This window comes from Chiloscyllium punctatum, chromosome 38 (assembly GCF_047496795.1).
Source record: "Chiloscyllium punctatum isolate Juve2018m chromosome 38, sChiPun1.3, whole genome shotgun sequence".
Taxonomy (NCBI): Eukaryota; Metazoa; Chordata; class Chondrichthyes; order Orectolobiformes; family Hemiscylliidae; genus Chiloscyllium; species Chiloscyllium punctatum.
The window spans coordinates 2,668,824-2,688,009 of NC_092776.1; the positions used below are offsets into that span (position 1 = coordinate 2,668,824).

The 19,186-nt window shown below is 41.3% G+C and overlaps 1 protein-coding gene across 4 annotated transcripts in view; it reads right to left on the reverse strand.

Annotated features, from left to right (window-relative positions):
• The window catches only part of add3a (adducin 3 (gamma) a), a 276,962-nt gene that overhangs the window by 70,203 nt on the left and 187,573 nt on the right, over positions 1-19,186 (reverse strand). For all 4 annotated transcript variants that reach the window (XM_072557054.1, XM_072557056.1, XM_072557053.1 and 1 more), the window contains 2 exons: positions 11,460-11,598; positions 11,213-11,364 (listed from right to left, as the gene is read on the reverse strand). In XM_072557054.1, the coding sequence (XP_072413155.1) occupies positions 11,213-11,364; positions 11,460-11,598 (291 nt within the window). The remainder of the gene's footprint in view (positions 1-11,212; positions 11,365-11,459; positions 11,599-19,186) is intronic.

The window sequence follows — 19,186 nt, forward strand, 5'->3', positions numbered from 1 at the left end:
TTGAAAAGGGAGTTCAAGAAGCCTTTGATCCATGGGGACTAACAAAACTCAAACATCCTTGTTCAGTGCTTTATTCAAGCATATAGAACATAACAGCACAGTACAGATCCTTCGGCCCTTGATGTTGCGCTGACCTGTGAAATTAATCTGATGCCCATCTAACCTACACCATTCCATTATTATCCATATGTATGTCCAATGCCCTTAACTCAGTGAGTCCAGTACTGTTGCAGGCAGGCCGTTCTATGTCTCTGCTACTCAGTGAAGAAACTACCCCTAATATCTATCTTAAATCTATGTCCCCATGTGCTATCCTTCACCATCTGAGGAAAAAGGCTCTCACTGTCCACCCGACTGAACCCTCTGATTATCTTATACATCTCAATTAAGTCACCTCTTAACCTTCTTCTCTCCAATGAAAATAGCCTCAGTTCCCTCAGCCTTTCCTCATAAAACCTTCCTTCCATACCTGGCAACAATCTAGTAAATCTCCTCAACCTTTTCCAAAGTTTCCTCATCCTTCCTATGTGGTGACCAGAACTGCAAGTAACACTCCAGGTGTAGCCTTACCAGTGTCTTCTTCTATAGCTGATGCATGATTTTGTGGCTCCGAAACTCAAACCTCCTACCAATAAACACCAAAACACCATATATGCCTTCTTAACAGCCCTATCAACCTGGATGGCAAATTTCAGGGATGTTTGCGCCTGGACACAAATCTGTTCATCGCCACTGCCAAAAATTTTACCATTAGCCCAGTACTTTGCATTCCTGTTACTTCTTCCAAAGTGAACTACCTCTCACATTTTGGCATTAAACTCCATTTGCCACTTCTCAGTCCAGCTCTGCATCTTATCTATGTTCTTCTGTAACCCACAAGATCCTTTGGCACTATCCAAAACTGCCTACCTTAGTGTCATGTTCAAATTTACTAACCCATCCTTCTATGCCCACATCCAGATCATTTATAAAAAGTGATCAACAGCAATGGCCACAAAACAGATCCTTGCGGCATACCACTGGTAACGGAGCTCCAGGGTGAACATTTCCCATCAACCACCACCCTCTGTCTTCTTTCAGCTCGCCAGTTTCTGATCCAATTCACTAAATTACCTTCAATCCTGAAACTCCGTATTTAGTGCAATAGCCTACCGTGTGGAACCTTAGCAAATGCCTTACTAAAGTCCATATACACCCTGTCAACCAAATATGCAGGGGCGTTGCACCCACATAAAATGACATACAAGCTCCTTGATCAACTTCAATACGTCAGCTTTATACTGTTTTAAGGATAACAGTTTGTTTATACCTACTATTCATGACGTTAGACATGGTCACACTCATCTCTATTCAATTTTGTGTACTTACACAATTAGGTTACCCTATTACATTCTAGATACATACATGTGACTATACTAACCAATCATGACCAAATCACCTATACATGAATCTTTGACCCTGATCTAATTTGGTAACTCATGCCTACTTGTGGTTCATCAAGCCTCTTTCTCTGTCAATTGTTCTTGTTTTTAACTCCTTCACCATCAAGTTTTAACATGATTAAATCTTGCTTCTGAAACAGAAGATATTTAAGCCAGACCGGAGCATATAAACATAGGCAACTTTTTTAGTGCAGCACTCAAGGAAAGTTGCATAATGGGGGTGGGATAGAGGTCTAGGTGTTAAACCAGTCCTTTCAAATAACATTTCAAAATCCTAAAACATTATTTGAACAGCGTTCTCCCATTGCCCTGGCTAAAACTTCTTCCTATAGCTAGCAGCACCACATCATAACACTGAGAAAAATCTAATTCACTCATGAGTACCTTATCAGCATTGTTGCTATGTTTTAGAATTATTATTTGAAGGAGGCATTTTGAATAAAAATATCCCCAAAAAATAAAATTAACTTGTCATTCGCCTCGCTATTATTTCTGGCAGATTTCTCAAAGCAAAATACTTATATACCAACAAGGATAGTTTCAAAATAATTAATTGTATGATAAACATTTTAAGACAATATTTATGCAAACCCTTCCCTTTCTTGTTTCTGACAGGACTTGTATAAATGGAAAATCAAACCCATACCTAAATGATTACCATTACTGTAATTAGGCTTTGAAAGCTTGTAGAAGTGAAAAGGCCCTATATAAGATATATTGTTATTGTTGAATGGCCCCAACAAGAGAGTACAAGTAAAATAACTACTACTAACAACAACAACTGGTGTTGAGATTGTTATCAAGACCGCATGGTTGACAACTTGACTTTTGAAGGATTGTGGTAAAAGTGATTTATTCTAAATTCCATGGAGATATCCTTATTTTAATAAGGAAATAAGTGAACAAGACATTGAACTTTTTCTTTTTAAAAACAAGGCATTTCTTGGAAATTGTGGTTTCAGCTCAATTCTAGATTTGCTACTTGTGACCCAAGACTCATTCCAGCAATGCGATTGACAATAAACTACCCTCAAATATGTTGAAGCTGCTCCTTTAAAAAAGTTATGCAGTCATTGGCATTTGTTTTCAAGGGAGGTCGTAAATGACAGAGTCCAAAAAGTCTGGGGTGTATGATTTTAGGGTCAATTTGATAATAGATAACAGGCACTGCTTCAGGCAGAAGGCTTTCAAGTTTAAAAAGACGACTTAGACAATGAAAGGGGTGTGGCCAGTTCTCCCAGCTCAGCTTTTCTGTTTGGATTGGTTTTTGGCAGTACTATGAAAAAGCTGCTGCACCCAATGCAAGGTCGAGGCTGGTACTCTCTCTCACTCTCTCCAACTTCTATCCTGGAAGAACTTGTGTTTGATTTTTTTCCTTTTGTGCCAAGGGTTCTTTATGGGGATTGTCACAAGTATTTGGAACACTATCATTAAGTCGGGATGATCCGTTGGGTTTTCAGAGAGGTTAAGTTATGCGGTATTCTGTTTACTGTTGTTTGTGTTTCAATCAGTAATTTTGTAAATAAATTCTGTTTTGTTTAAAACTAAGTGGTTTGACCAGCTGATTCTCTCCTGGAATATCCACTTTTCACCTGCTTAAAACAACGAGCAAAGCTTGGGTCTGGGGTACCTTCTTGAAATGTTTTGAGGGGTTTGGCCTGGTCCAGTCCGTAACAGATTGGGGGCTCTTTGTGGGATTTGTTCTATAGTTCAGATTTGGGATTAGGGATGTTGAACTCAAAGGCAGCGAGTGGTAGGCGGTGGTGACTTTTGTTCTGCATGGTGAATTCGATTGGTTTACAAAATGCTTGAGATAGCAATGGCTCTTTCAGTCACCAAGAGTTTTCTGGGGATGGAAGAAATGTCCTTGGGCTTTTCCAAAAGGTGATGAAGGCCAAGCTGATGGAATGAGCAGAGAAGCTGCAGCTGGAGCTGCCTCCTTCCTTAAGGGGAGGAGAGATAATTACAGCAATAGCTCAACATTTAAATTTGCTGGAAACACCATCAGAATCTTTAGAGATGACTAAAATTCAACTGAAAATGAAGCAGCTTTACCATTAAAAGCAGAGGAAAGAGAAAAGAGAGAGGAGAGAGAGAAAAGGAAAGGGCAAGGGAGGAAAGGAAGAGAAGGAGCTTGAACTTCAGAAACTGGCACATAGGAGTTCAAAAATTCACTTTCTGAAGAAGTGAGAACTCACGTAGAAGAACAGAAAGTTAAAATGGAAAGATTAGCAGCTGAAATGGCTGATGGTTATGAGTAAGTCCATGAAGCAAAGTTTTGCTTCCGGAATCAATTTCAATCAGTGAGGGATAGAAACTGGGAAAGAAATCCTTGTGTGGAGAGGGAAAGGTAGATCTCAGTGAAGATCATCAGGATAACTTACCACAGCGTAAAAAGGAAACCCTTGAAGGGGATAGAGAAGGTAAAAAGCTCCCCAGTGTTTTCACTCCAATAAAGTAGGCCATATGAAATCACTGTGTTGGTGGGTTAGGAGAAGCACTGGAAAGCCAGATGTAGGAAAACAGGATAAGCCAGTAAATTTTGTTGGAGTGGCCATGGAAAGCACAGTGGAGGCTAGAAAGCTGCACCAGAATGTACCAGCCTATCAGAGGTTGGTTAAGGAGGAAATGCCAGATCTTCTTAAACCAAATACATGCGAAGATAAAGTTTATTCGCATAGGTCAGGAGCAGCAGGTAAAGAAGTTAATATATTAAGAGACACAGGACTCTCGCAGTCTGTGATGCTGAAAGATGAGGAGATTATGTACTTTTGAAGGACTATAGTCAGAAAAGATACTAGTAATGGGAATTCGTGGTGAGTCACAAAGTGCTCAACTATGTAAAGTGAGGTTGAAGTGTCCAGTGAAGACTGGAGAATTTGTGGTAGGTGTACTGGACAAACTCTCAGCTCCAGGAACGCAACTGGTCCTTGATAATGATATAGTGGATTCACCGGTAGGAGTGCTGCCTCCTGTGGTTAAAAAGCCAGTGGAAACTCAGGCAACTGGATTATAGCAGGTCATATATCCTGGGACTTTTCCTGACTGTGTAGTAACGAGGTCACAAAATCACTAGTTGAAACCGGGGAGATCAAAGAGTACAGATAAGAAAGTTGAAGTGGAATTAGCAAAGTCCCTGTTTGATCAGAGGTTTGAGACAAGCCAGGAGCAGATAGATGACACAGCTGACGTCTTTAGATCAGAGAAATTAACTGCATTACAGTAGAAAGATGAAAACTTAAAGCAATTGTATCAAAAGGCATACATAGAAAAAGAATCAGAGTGTATCCCTGAATGTTATGATCTTAAAAATGGTGTCATAGAGTCAGAGATGTACAGCGCGGAAACAGACCCTCGAGTCCACCTTGTCCATGCCAACTTGATATCCCAACCCAATTTAGTCCCACCTGCCAGCACCTGGCCCATATATCTTAATGAGGAAATGGAGCCCATCACATATTCAGGCAGATGAGAAGTGGGCAGAATCAAATCATATTGCCAGTGGGTTACAGAAAGGAGGTGTTGCAAATGGCGCAAATGGGGGTCATTTAGGAGTCAGGAAAACTCGAGCGAAAATACAAGACCATTTTTACTGGCCTGGACTCCACAAGGATGGAGTTGTATTTTGCCAGATGTGACATACACGTCAGGTAATTGAAAAAATCATAGGCAGTAATAAAACCTGCACCTTTATTCCTGCATTTGAGGAAGCTTTAACAAGTCTTAATTGATTGTGTAGATCCCCTACCTCAAACAAAAAGTGGGAATCAATATTTGTTAACAATAATGGATATGTCAACTAGATTTCCAGAGGCCGTTCCATTACAGAAGATTACAGCTAAAAGGATAGTGGAGGATTAGTCAAATTTTTCACTAGATACGGACTACCAACTGAGATACATTCAGATCAAAGGTCAAATTTCACATCAAAATTATTCAAGAAAATTATGGTCAGTTTAGGAATAAAACTACTCAAATCTACTGCTTACCATCCAGAATCACAGGGAGAGCTAGAAAGGTGGTACCAGACATTGAAGACCACGTTGACAGCTTATAGTCAAGACTATCCAGATGATTGGGATAAGGGAATTCTGTTTATGCTTTTTGCGACCAGAGATGCACCAAATGAATCGACCAAATTCAGTCCATTTGAATTAGTTTTTGGGCATGTAGTGAGATGACCATAAAAATTGATTAAGGAGAAATTGGTAAATCAGAATTCAGAGAGGACATATTTGGACTTTATATCATATTTTAGGGAACGATTAAATAGAGCTAGGGAGTTGGCTAGACAGCATTTAAAAGTACCACAGCATACAATGAAACAGGAAGCAGACAAGAAATTAAAAATTCACAATTATGCTGTCAGGTACAAGGTATTAGTGTTACTTCCAGTGATAGGTGAACCTTTAAAAGCAAGGTTTTATCAAGTAGAAAGGAAATTGAATGAGGTGAACTACTTGATAAGGATTCCAGACAGAAAGAAACCTCACAGAGTGGGTCATGTGAATATGCTCAAAAGGTATTTTGACAGGGAAGGAAAGCAAGAAGAGAAGTTGATTACAACAGAGGGAAGAACAAAATACAGAGGATTCTGAACTGGACATTCCTCAAATTAAATTGGACAATGAGGAAGCGTCAAAAAAATGGGATACATTATTGAGTTACCTTCCAGAGGAAAATAGAAATTACCTGAAAGAGTTATTACTGTCACACGGGGAGATAAGTGGAAATAAGCTGGGAAATACTAATCTAATTATCCATGATGTAGATATAGGAGATGCTGTTCCAATTAAGCAACATCCTTATCGGCATAACCGTCAAGTTGGCATGGGTTCAAAAACGCATGCTCTAAGATGACACAATCAAAGTGAGTTACAGTGATTGCAGCTCACCCATAGTAATGGTGCTAAAGCCAAATGGTACCCCACGGTTATGCGAGGACTATTGCAAAGTCAATGCAATTACAAAGATGGATGCATATCCGATTCAGTGTTTGGAAGACTGTGTTGAGGTGGTCGGACAAGCAACTTATACCTCTAAGTTGGACTTGTCACAAACAGCAAAAGGCTATTTCAACTTTTGTAAAGCTGAATGAACTGTATCAGTCTAAAGTCATGCCATTTGGCATGAAAAATGTGCCAGCCACATTTCAGAGACTAGCCAATAATGTCATTGCCAGATTACTCAACTGTGTCGTACACATCGATGACCTGATGATTTTTGGTCACACATGGAAGGAACATATACAACATTTAACAGACTAGGTTGATTAACTTCGGAAGGCAGGCTTGTTGATAAACCTGGCTAAAAGTGAATTTGCTAAAGTCCAAGTCACCTGCCTTGGCCATGTTATTGGATTTCGACAAATGGCCCCACGGGATACATAAACAAAGATAACTGGGGAGTTTCTCATACCATCAACAAAAAGAGCATTACTATGGTTCCTGGGATTGAGTGGATTTTATTGAAAATTTGGATTAAATTTTAGCACTGTGGCTGCTCCACTCATTGAATTACTAAAGAAAGACAAAAACTTTCAATGGACAGCAGACCGTCAGAAGGCATTTGACAGCCTGAAAGCTGTGTTAACCACTGCCCCAGTATTAGCCACACCTAGTTAGGCAAAGCCATTCAGGGTGGCTATCGATGCAAGTGATGTGGGTGTTGGTGCTGTGCTCTTGCAGGAGGATGACAGGATGATAGAAAGACATATCAGGTATCTGTCCAGGAAGGTGAACATTCATCAGCAGAAATATTCGACAGTTGAGGAGATGACTTAGAGCTTGGTGTTGGCATTACAACATTTCAGTGTTTATGTTACCAGTAATGTTTCTAAGACAATCATATACACTGATCATAACCCATTGAAGTTTGTGGAGAAATTAAAGGACAAAAAATGCCAGACTGTTTAGATGGAGCTTGTTGTTACAGCCATTCAATTTGAAAATTGTGTATATGATAGGATTAGAAAACGTGATTGCTGACACATTGTCGAGATTCAAATGAGAAACTGAGGTGTTCGGTGGCAGAGTACAACAGACTGAAATGTAATGTAGTTGTGCATGCTTGCATGTTTAGACTCAATGTAATGTATATGTATGTTTAAGAGTACTAACATTTTTTAAGGGGTTTTAAAATGAAGCTATCTTTGGATTTTGTTTTTTTTTTAAAAGGGGGGGGGCAGGTGTGATGAAGCTCCTCCTTTAACAACGTTATGCAGTCCTTGGAATTTTTTTTCCAGAGAGGTCGTAAACAACAGACTCCAAAAAGTCCAGGGTACCGTGTCTTCGGGTCAATTTGATAATAGATAACAGATGCTGCCTCGGGCAGAAGGCTTTCAAGTTTTAAAAAAACACTTGTACAATGAAAGGAATGTGGCTAGTTCTCTCAGCTCAGCTTTTTTCTGGTTTGGTATCGTTTTTAGCAGTACTGTGAAAATAGCAGCTGGAAACAAAGAGTACCATGCTGGTACTCTTTCTCTCTATCCGGGAAGAACTTGTGTTTGATTTTTCCTTTTGTGCCAAGGGGTGTTTATGGGCATTTTTCCAAGCATTTGGGACACTATCATAAGGTTGGGATGATCCATTGGGTTTTCAGAGAGGTTATGTTCTTCGGTATTCTGTTTTCTGTTGTTTGTGTTTCATTCAGTAATATTGTAAATAAATTCTGTTTTGTTTAAAATTAAGTGGCTAGGGAATCATGATCATAATTCCCAAGTTTTAGAATACTCATGCACAAAGATGAGTGTGGTCGTAAAGGAAGAGTACTAAACTGGGGGAAGGCCAACCATACCTGTTTGAAGGTTGATCCACATTTTATATGCAGGAGGTTTTTAATAGAGAGGTTGATTAGAGTGCAGGAGTGACATGTTCCTGTAAAAATGAGGGATAGAAATGGCAAGATCAGGGAACCATGGATGATAGGAGAAATTGAGAGTAGTTAAAAGGAAAAAGGAAGCATTCATAGGTCTAGTTGACTGAAGACAGACAAAGCTCAGACTAATCTGAAACAAAGTATTAAGAGGGCTAAAAGAGGTCATGAGATATCTTTAGCAAACAGGGTTAAGGATAATCCCAAAGCCTTTTATTCATGTAGAAGGAGCAAGAGGGTAACGAGAGATGGGTTGGCCCACTCAAGGAAAGTTATATGTGGAGTCAGAGAAAATAGGTGAGATTCTTAATGAGTACCTTGCATCGGTGTTCAGCGAGGAAAGGGACATGACGGATATTCAGGTTAGGGATAGATGTTTGATTACTCGAAGGCAAGTTGGCATAAGGAGGGAGTAAGAGTTGGGTGTTCTAAAAGGCATTAAGCTGGATATGTCCCCAGATCCAGGTGGGATCTATCCAGGTTACTGAGGGAAGTGAGAGAGGAAATAGTTGGGGCCTTAGCAGATATCTTTGCAGCATCCTTGAATACAAGTAAGGTTCCAGAGGATTGGAGAATTGCTAATGTTGTCCCCTTGTTTCAGAAGGGTAGCAGGGATAATCCAGTTAATTATTGACCGGTGAGCTTGACATCAGTGCTAGGGAAGCTGCTGGAGAAGATACTGAGGGATAGGATCTATTCCCATATGGAAGAAAATGGGCGTATCAGTGATGGGCAACAATGTTTTGTGCAGGGAGGGTCATGTCTTCCCAACTTAATAGAATTCTTTGAGGAAGTGACAAAGTTGATTGATGAGGGAAGGGCTGTAGATGTCATATACATGGACTTCAGTAAGGTTTGATAAGGTTCCCCATGGAAGGCTGCTAGAGAAAATAAAGTCAAATGGAGTCCAGGGTGTACTGGCTAGATGGATAAAGAACTGGATGGGCAACAGGAGACAGTGAGAGTAGTAGTGAAAGGGAGTTTCTCAAAATGGAGAACTGTGACCAGTGGTGTTCCACAAGGAGCCATGCTGGGACCACTGTTGTTTGTGATATACACAAATGATCTGGAGGAAGGTTTAGGTAGTCTGATTAGCAAGTTTCCAGTTTGCACTAAGATTGATGGAATAGCAGACAGTGAAGGGGACTGTCAGAGAATACACCAGAATATAGATAGATTGGACAGTTGGGTGGAGAAATGGCAGATGGAGTTCAATCCAGGCAAATGCAAAGTGGTGCATTTTGGAAGGCCCGATTCAACAGTGAACTATACGGTAAATGGAAAAACCCTGGGGAAAACTGAAACACAGAGATCTGGGTGTTCAGGTCCATTGTTCCCTGAGGGAACAAATGGCCAAGCAAAATCACTTGGGCAAGGTCAGCATTCGTGCCCTGTGATTCCCACATTTTGTGAAAGAATAAACTTTAAAAAAAAAAATTTCTGTGGTCATAACATCCAGAACGCAATGCAGAAACATTATTCACTTAAGAGAAAAACAAAAGAAAAAAGATTGTTGTGCTGTCAATGGATTAAGGTGTTTTCTAAATTTTAAAGTATGTAAGGAGCAGTGCTCTGAAAGCTAGTGCTTCCAAATAAACCTGCTGGACTACAATCTTGTGTTGTGTGATTTTTTTTTTAAACTTAAGGCATTTACTTTTCAATACTTGTTTCATCTATTCTTATTACTTAGTTCCTTCAAACTTTCTCAGATCTAAAAGTCAATAGAGTGGTCAAAAAGGCATACGGCATGCTTTCCTTCATCGGACGGGTATTGAGTACAAAAGCTGGCAGGTCACGTTACAGTGTATAAAACTTTAGTTCAGCCACATCTGGAATACTGCATATAGTTCTGTTTGCCACATTACCAAAAGGATGTGGATACTTTGGAGAGGGTGCAGAGGAGGTTCACCAGGATGTTGTCTGGTATGGAGGACACTAGGTATGAAGAGAGGTTGAGTAGATTAGGATTATTTTCACTAGAAAGTCAGACCTGATTGAGATCTACAAAATCATGGGAGGTATAGACAGGGTGGATAGCAAGAAGCTTTTCCTCAGTGGAGGACTCAATTACTGGGGTCACGAGTTCAAGTTGAGAAGGGAAATGTTTAAGGGAGATGTGAGGGCAAAGTTCTTTACACAGAGGTAGTTGGGTGATTGGAACACATTGCCAGCAGAGGTAGTTGAGGCAGGCATGATAGGGTTATTTAAGATATATCTAGACAGAAACATGAATGGGCAGGGAGCAGAGGGACAAATCCTTTGAAAACAGACAACAGGTTTAGATGGATCTGGATCGGTGCAGGCTTGGAGGGCCAAAGGGTCTGTTCCTGTGCTGTAATTTCCTTTGTTCTTTGTTTGACCAGCTGATCCTCTCCTGGAATATCCACTTTACACCTGCTTAAAACAACTAGCAAAGTTAGGGTCTGCGCTACCTTCTTGAAATATTTTGAGGGATCTGGCCTGGTCCATAACAAATGGCCAAGCAAAATCACTTGGGCAAGGTCAGCATTCGTGCCCTGTGATTCCCACATTTTGTGAAAGAATAAACTTTAAAAAAAAAATTTCTGTGGTCATAACATCCAGAACGCAATGCAGAAACATTATTCACTTAAGAGAAAAACAAAAGAAAAAAGATTGTTGTGCTGTCAATGGATTAAGGTGTTTTCTAAATTTTAAAGTATGTAAGGAGCAGTGCTCTGAAAGCTAGTGCTTCCAAATAAACCTGCTGGACTACAATCTTGTGTTGTGTGATTTTTTTTTTAAACTTAAGGCATTTACTTTTCAATACTTGTTTCATCTATTCTTATTACTTAGTTCCTTCAAACTTTCTCAGATCTAAAACTAGAAGCATAAGGAAAACACTAAAAATTGAAAATATTGCTGTAACACATACTTACTGTTATGCAGGTATTGGTCAAATGTGCCCATCCAAACAGATCCACCATTCTGTAAAGGCTTGCAACTTTACAACGCGTCAACTTTTCTCCTTTCACAAAAGTAGCAGACTCAACGCCGCGCAGGTCATTGATTGGTGTGGTTATCCCTAGATCTAAAGTAAATATAAAGCTCAACAGAATTCTCTGTAAAACATTTGAGTCCTACACTTTTCGAAATATATAATTTGAATTTTTTTCAGGCACTTACTAAATTGCGCTGTGGGAAAAGCTGAAACAGAGCTTGCCATTACAAAATCTGCTATTTGTCGTAGGGCAAGCAGACCAGCTGGGTTATTACCCTTTTTCATCTGCTCTTGAATAAGGAATTCAAGTTCATCTCTGAAGGCCTACAATTAAATACATTTATATTAATACTTTAGCATGAAATCATATAAATCTATTAGTCATACAGTAATTCACTATCCAAAATATTGATATCTCATAACATACAAGTCACAAATGAGAATTTATATGTACCAGATAAAACTTTGAAAGGAATGCATGCACTAAATATCCTTTTCCTTTTCATAATATAATCTTACAACAGTCATTTTAATATTTGCAAGTATTTCCCCCATATCAATTGTGAAAAAAAGCTGAATGCAGCAATCATTTCACATTATTACATGGTTTCATATTTCTGAATTATTCCAGTTAAATATCTAATAAAAATAGAATTACATGGACAAAGACATCAAATATATCTACATTGAACTTATGAAGCAAGCATCAATCACTTGCACATTATCTGACTAGCATCACGTATGGAAAGATTCAAGTTATGACTGGATGCTGTTTCTTAAATGGAGACATCAGCTTAAGCAAACAGAAAGTGGGAATTATTTAAATTCAGGTTCTGCTAGATAATTGCACTCAGAATAAATAGCAAATCTCACCTGCTAAATAACTACTCAAAGGCAAGTCCTTTCTGTCTAAAATTCATTGTGCTTTTCACATAAAAAGTTAACTGTTGTATGTTTATCATCAAAATTAAAAGCATTTCCTATCAAAGTTTTAATAAACCATTGAACATTTATCATACAAACAGATCTACAGGACAGAAAAAGACCCTTTGACCCATGCTAGTCAAAAACAATTGCCAAACTGTTCTAATCCCATTTCCTACCACTCAGTTGGGCCCCAATGCCTCATCCTCACATCCAATCACTCTCCACCTCCAACTGCCATGACCAGGGCCTCCAAGCCCTCTGTTTCTTCCTCTCCCGACGTCCCTAACAGTACCCTTCCATTGACACACACGTCCTTTTGGCTGAACTAGTCCTCACGTTTAACCATTTCTCCTTTGAATCATCTCCCTTCCTCCAGACGAAAGGGGTAGCCATGGGCACCTGAAAGGGCCCTAGCTATGCCTATCTCTTTGCCGGTTGTGTAGAACAGTCCATCTTCTGTAGTTACACCGTCACCACTCCCCACCTCTTCCTCCGCTACATTGATGACTGCATCGGCGCCACCTCGTGCTCCCGTGAGGAGGTTGGACAGTTCATCAACTTCACTAACACATTCCACCCAGACTTTAAATTCACCTGAACCATCTCTGACACCTCCCTCCCATTCCTGGACCTCTCCACCTTCATCAATGACGACCGATTTAACACTGATATTTTCTACAAACCCAACTCCCAACTCCAACGGCTATCTGGATTACACCTCTTCCCACCCTACCTCCTGCAAAAAAATGTTATCTCGTATACCCAATTCCTCCACTATATCTGCTCCCAGGAGGACCAGTTCCACCAGAGAACACACCAGATGGCCTCCTCCTTTGGAGACCGCAATTTCCCTTCCCACGTGGTTGAAAATGCCCACCAACACATCTCGTCCACATCCCGCACCTTCGCCATCAGACCCCACCCCTCTAACTGTAACAAGGACAGAACCCCCCCTGTACCTCACCTTCCACCCCACCAACTTCCACATAAACCGCATCATCCGCCGCCATTTCTGCCACCTACAAACAGACCCCACCACCATGCGTATATTTCCCTCCCCACCTCTATCTGCTTTCTGCAAAGACCATTCCCTCCATGACTACCTGGTCAGGTCCACGCCCAACAACCCACCCTCCCCTCCTGGCACCTTCCCCTGCCACTGCAGGAATTGCAAAACCAGCGCTCACACCTCACCCCCAACCAAGGCCCCAAAGGAGCCTTCCACATCCATCAAAGTTTCACTTGCACATCCACAAATGTCATTTATTGTATCCGTTGCTCCTGATGTGGTCTCCTTTACATTGAACAGACTGGACGCCTTCTTGCAGAGCGCTTTAGGGAACATCTCCGGGACACCCGCACCAATCAACCCCACTGGCCTGTGGCCAAACATTTCAACTCCCCCTCCCACTCTGCCGAGAAAATACAGGTCCTAGGCTTCCTCCACCACCACTCCCTCACCACCCAACGCCTGGAGGAAGAACACCTCATCTTCCACCTCGGGACCCTTCAACTCCATGGCATCTATGTGGACTTCACCAGTTTCCTTATTTCCCCTTACCCTAGTTCCAACCTTCCAGCTCAGCACCGTCCTCTTGACTTGTCCTACCTGCCAATCTCCCTTCCTACCTATCCGCTCCACCCTCCTCTCCAACTTATCACCTTCATCCTCACCTCCATCCACCTACTCTTGGCTACCTTCTCCTCAACCCCACCCCCCTCCCATTTGTCTCTCCACCAGAGGCTCCCTGCCTCATTCCTGATGAAGGACTTTTGCCAGAAACATCGATTTTCCTGTCCATCGGATGCTGCCTGACCAATTGTGCTTTGCCAGCACCACTCTAATCTGGACTCTGATCTCCAGCATCTGTAGTCCTCACTTTCACCAAAGTTTTTTTATGCCTTACATCGTAAGTGCAGATTTAAAAACTTCTTTAATGTTATTACGGTTTTTATCTCTACCACCCTGACTGGTAGTAAGTTCTAAATTCCCACCATACTCCAGGTGAAAAGGTTTTCCTTTTAATCTCCTCTAAACCTCTTGACCCTTACCTTAATCTATGCCCCTGGTCACTGATCCCTCCATCAAGTGAAAAATTTTTTCATGTCAAACTTACCTCTGTCACTCAATTTTTTACATCTCAACCTCCTTTGCTCTAAGGTGAGTATCCCATATGCCTTCTTTACCACTTTATCCACTTATTCTGATCAGCAGACATGCACACCAAGGTCCCTCTGATCCTCAGTGCTTCCCAGAGTTCAGGTACTCCCTTGTCTTGTTTGTCCTGCTCAAGTGCATCACCTCACATTTATTCAGATTAAATTCCATTTGCCATTTATCAGTCCACCTGACCAGCTTGTCTGTATCCTCCTGTAATTTAAGGCTATTCTCCTCACTATTTACACCCCAATTTTTGCATCATCTGCAAACTTACTGATCTAAATTTTTATGTAAACCACAAATAGTAAGGGTCCGAAACACTGACCTCTATGGGACCCCACTGGACACAGACTTTCAGACAGAATTACACTCTCTGCTTCCTGCCACTCAGGCAATTATGGATCCAATTTGCCTAATTTCCTTCATCACATTTGCTCTTACCTTTGTTATTAGTCTCCCATGCAGAACCTTGTCAAAAGCCTTGCGGAAGTCCAAGTAGGCTACATCAAAAAACACTGACCTCATCTTCACACCTGGCTACTATTTCAAAAAAATTCAAGCTGGTCAGACGTGAGCTCTCATTAACAAAACCAGGCTGACTGTTCATGATTAATTCCTCCCTTGAGCAATATGTAGGGTGATCGAAGATAGCTTTAAGAAAGTAGGGATGTAACAGTGGGGATTTTAATTTTCCAACATAGATACTGACTGCCATAGTGTTACGGTCTTGGACAGGGAGGAATTTGTGAAATGTAAGTCTATATGGATTTCAGTAAGACGTTCGACAAGGTTCCTCAAGGGAGACTGGATAGCAAGGTTCGATCACAGGGAATACAGGAAGAACTAGCCATTTGGATACAGAACTGGCTGGAAGGTAGAAGACAGAGATTAGCGGTGGAGGTTTGCCTTTCAGACTGGAAGCCTGTGAACAAAAGTGCGCCACTGCTTTTTCATCATTTGAATAAATGATTTGTATGTGAGGTATAGTTAGTAAGTTTGCAGATGACAGCAAAATTGGAGTTAAAGTGGAGAGTGAAGAAGGTTATCTCAGAGTACAAAGAGATCTTAATGGGATGGGCCAATGGGCTGAGGAGTGGCAGATAGAGTTTAATTTAGATAAATGTGAGGCGCTGAATATTGGAAAGGCAAATCAGGGCAGGACTTATGGTCAGGTCCTGGGGAATGTTGCTGAACAAAGAGACCTTGGAGTACAGGTTCATAGTTCTTTGAAAGTTGAGTCTCAGGGAGACAAGATAGTGAAGGAGGAGTTTGGTATGCTTACTTTTATTGCTCAGACAGAGTACAGGAGTTGGGAGGTCATGCTGCAGCTCTACAGGATAATGATTAGGCCACTTTTGGAATGTTGCATCTAATTCTGGTCTCCCTGTTTTCAGGAGGTTGTGAAACTTGAAAGGGTTCAAAGAAAGATTTACAAGGATATTGCCAGGGTTTGAGCTATAGGGAGAGGCCAAATAGGCTGGTGCTGTTTTCCATGGAGTGTCAGATGCTGACAAAGTTTTATAAAATCATGAGGGGCATGGATAGTGTAAATAGCCAGCGTATTTTCCCTGGGGTGGGGGAGTCCAGGACTAGAGGACAGAGGTTTAGAGTGAGGGGGAAAAGATTTAAAAAGGGGCCTAAGGAGCAAATGTTTCACACAGGGGGTGGTGCGTGTATGGAATGAGCTGCCAGAGGAAATGGAGGAGGCTGGTACCTACAACATTTAAAAGGCATCTGGGTGGGCATATGCATAGGAAGGGATTGGAGGGATATGGGCCAAATGGTGGCAAATGGAACTAGATTTGTGAGGATATCTGGTTGAGGGATCTGTTTCTGTGCTGTACATCTCTTGACCTTATCTTGGTTAAGGCAGGGAAAAGTCACGGAGATGTCAGTGGGGAGCACTTTTGGACCAGTAACCATAACACTATTAGTTTCAAAAATTACAGAAAAGGATAGGTCTGGCCCACAAGTCTAAACTGTGGTCGAGGCCAAATTTGATGGTCTTAGACAGTAACTTTCAAAAGTTGATTGGGGGAAGATGTTCATGGAATGCCTGGCAAGTGGGAGGCTTTCAAAAGTGAGATAACAAGAATTCAGGGCCAGCATGATCCTGTTAGTGTGAAGGGCAAAGCTGGCAGGAGTAGGGAACACTGGATGTCCAGAGATATTGAGGCTTTGGTCAAGAAAAGAGGCATTTGTCTGGTATAGACAACTAGGATCAGATAAACCCCTGAGGGGTATAGGGAGAGGAGAAGTATATTTAACAGGGAAATAAAAGGGACATGAGATAGCTTTGGCAGATAGGGTAGAAGAAAATCTAAAGAGATTCTACAAGCATTTTAAAGGCAAAAAGAGTAACTAGGGAGAGAATGGGAAACCTTAAAAGATCAGGTGAGGTGCTGGAAGACTGAAGGTTGGCTAACATGGTGCTACTATTTAAGAAAGGTGGTAAGGAAAGACCAGGGTACTATAGACCAGTGAGCCTGACATCGGTGGTGGGCAAGTTGTTGGAGGGAGTCCTAAGGGACAGAGTTTACATATATTTGGAAAGGCAAGATCTGATTGGGGATAGTCAGCATGGCTTTGTGCATGGGAAATCATGATCAAATTTTTTGAAGTAGTAACAAAGAGGATTGATGGGGGCAGAGCGGTAGATGTGATCGATATAGGTTTAAGGTTAGATCTCATGGAATTCAGGGAGAACTAGCCATTTGGATACAGAACTGACTTGAAGGTAGAAGACACAGGGTGATGGTGGAGGGCTGTTTTTCAGACTGGAGGCCTATGACCAGTGGTGTGCTGCTATGATCGGTGCTGGGTCCACTGCTTTTCATCATTTACATAAATGATTTGGATGTAAACATAGGAGGTATAATTAGTAAGTTTGCAGATGACACCAAAACTGGAGGCGTAATGGACAGCAAAGAAAGTTACCTTAGAGAGCCATAGCATCTTGATCAGGTGAGCCAATGGGCTGAGGAGTGGCAGATGGAGTTTAATTTAGATAAATCCAAGGTACTGCATTTTGAGAAGGCAAATCTTAGCAGGGTGAGAGGGCAAAAGATATAAATGGGACCTAAGGGGGCAACTTTTTCAACTTTACGGAATGCCAGCGGAAATGGAGGAGGCTGGTACAATTATACCATTTAAAAGCCATCTGGATGGATTTATGAATAGGAAGGGTTGAAAGAGATATGGGCCAAATGCTGGCAAATGGGACTAGGTTAGGTTAGGGTATCTGGCTGGCACGGATGAGTTGGGTTGAAGGGTCTGTTTCCGTGCTGTACATCTCTATGACTCTCTCAACGAGGTTGTCTATGTAAGGAGCCAGAGGACTTGGGTGAGGTCATAAACAAAAATTTCTTGTCAGTATTTACCATGGAGGAAGACATGGAAGCTGGGGAAATCGGGGAAGTAAATACTGATGTCTTGAAGTCTACATTATTGAAGGAGACGTTGGAGGTCTTAAAATGTATCAAGGTAAAAAAAAAGTCTCCAGATCCTGATCAAGCATATGCCACGACATTGTAGAAATCTAGAGAAGAAATTGTGTGGCCCCTAATAGAGATATTTGTATCACTGACAGCCACAGATAAAGGTGCTGTAAGACTGCAGGGCAGCTAACATGCCATTATTTAAGAAAGGAAAAGCCAGGGAACTACAGACTGGTGAGACTACATGGACTTGTCTACACGGACTTTAGCAAAGCTTTTATCAAGATATGTGGTATACTGGTTATTAAATTTAGATCACATGGGATCCAGGAAGAGCCAGCCAACTGGATACAAAATTGGCTTGATAGCAGGAGACAGAGGGTGGTGGTAGAAGGCTGATGTTTAGACTGGAGGTCTATAACAGGCAGTGTGATGTAAAGCTTGGTGCTGGGTCCACTGTTGTTCGTCATTTATATAAACAATTTGAAATGAGAACATAGGAGCATGGTTACTAAGTCTGCGAATGACACCAAAATTGGTGATATAGTTGACAGTGAAAAGGTTGTCTAACTTGACCAACTGGGCCAGTGGGATGAGGAATAGCAGATGGAATTTAATTCAGATAAATGTGAGGTGTTGAACTTTGGAAAGACAAGCCAGAGCAGGACTTACATAGTTAATGACAGGACCCTGTGAAGTGTGTTTGAAGGAACTTATTTTCTTTGTTGAAAGTGCAGTGACAGGCAAACAGGGCAGTGAAGGTGGTGTCTGGCACACTTGCCTTCACTGGTCAGAGCACAGCAGTTGAGACATCATATTATATTTGTACAAGACATTTGTGAGGCCGCATTTGGAGTGCTGTGTACAATTCTGATCGCCCTTCTATAAGAAAGATGTTATGAAACTGGAAAAGATGTAAAAAGGAATGTTACCGATACTGGAGGGCTTGAGGACAGGCTTGACATTTTTCCCCTGGAGTGTTGGAAGCTGAGGGGTGAGTTTATAGCAATTAATAAAATGATGAGGGGCAATGATAAGGTAAACAGCTAAGGTCTTTTTCCCAGGGTAGAGAAGTTCAAAACTCTAGGGTTTAGGTTGGCGGTGAAAGGGGAAAGGTTTTAAAGGTACCTATGTGGAAACTTTTTCTACAGAGAAGGCGGTGCATACTGTATATGGAATGAGCTGCCAGAGGAGTACCTCCCACCCCACCACATTCCTAATGAAGGGCTCATGCCCGAAAATGTCAACTTTTGCTCCTTGATATAAAATTTTATGCTGACAAACCTGGAAATCTACAGATACAAACTTAGCCTGTTGGGGCCAGTAAGGGTGTTGAGCAGCAATTATGAAGTTAGTTTATCGCTAACACCTCAGTTGCAATTCAGTC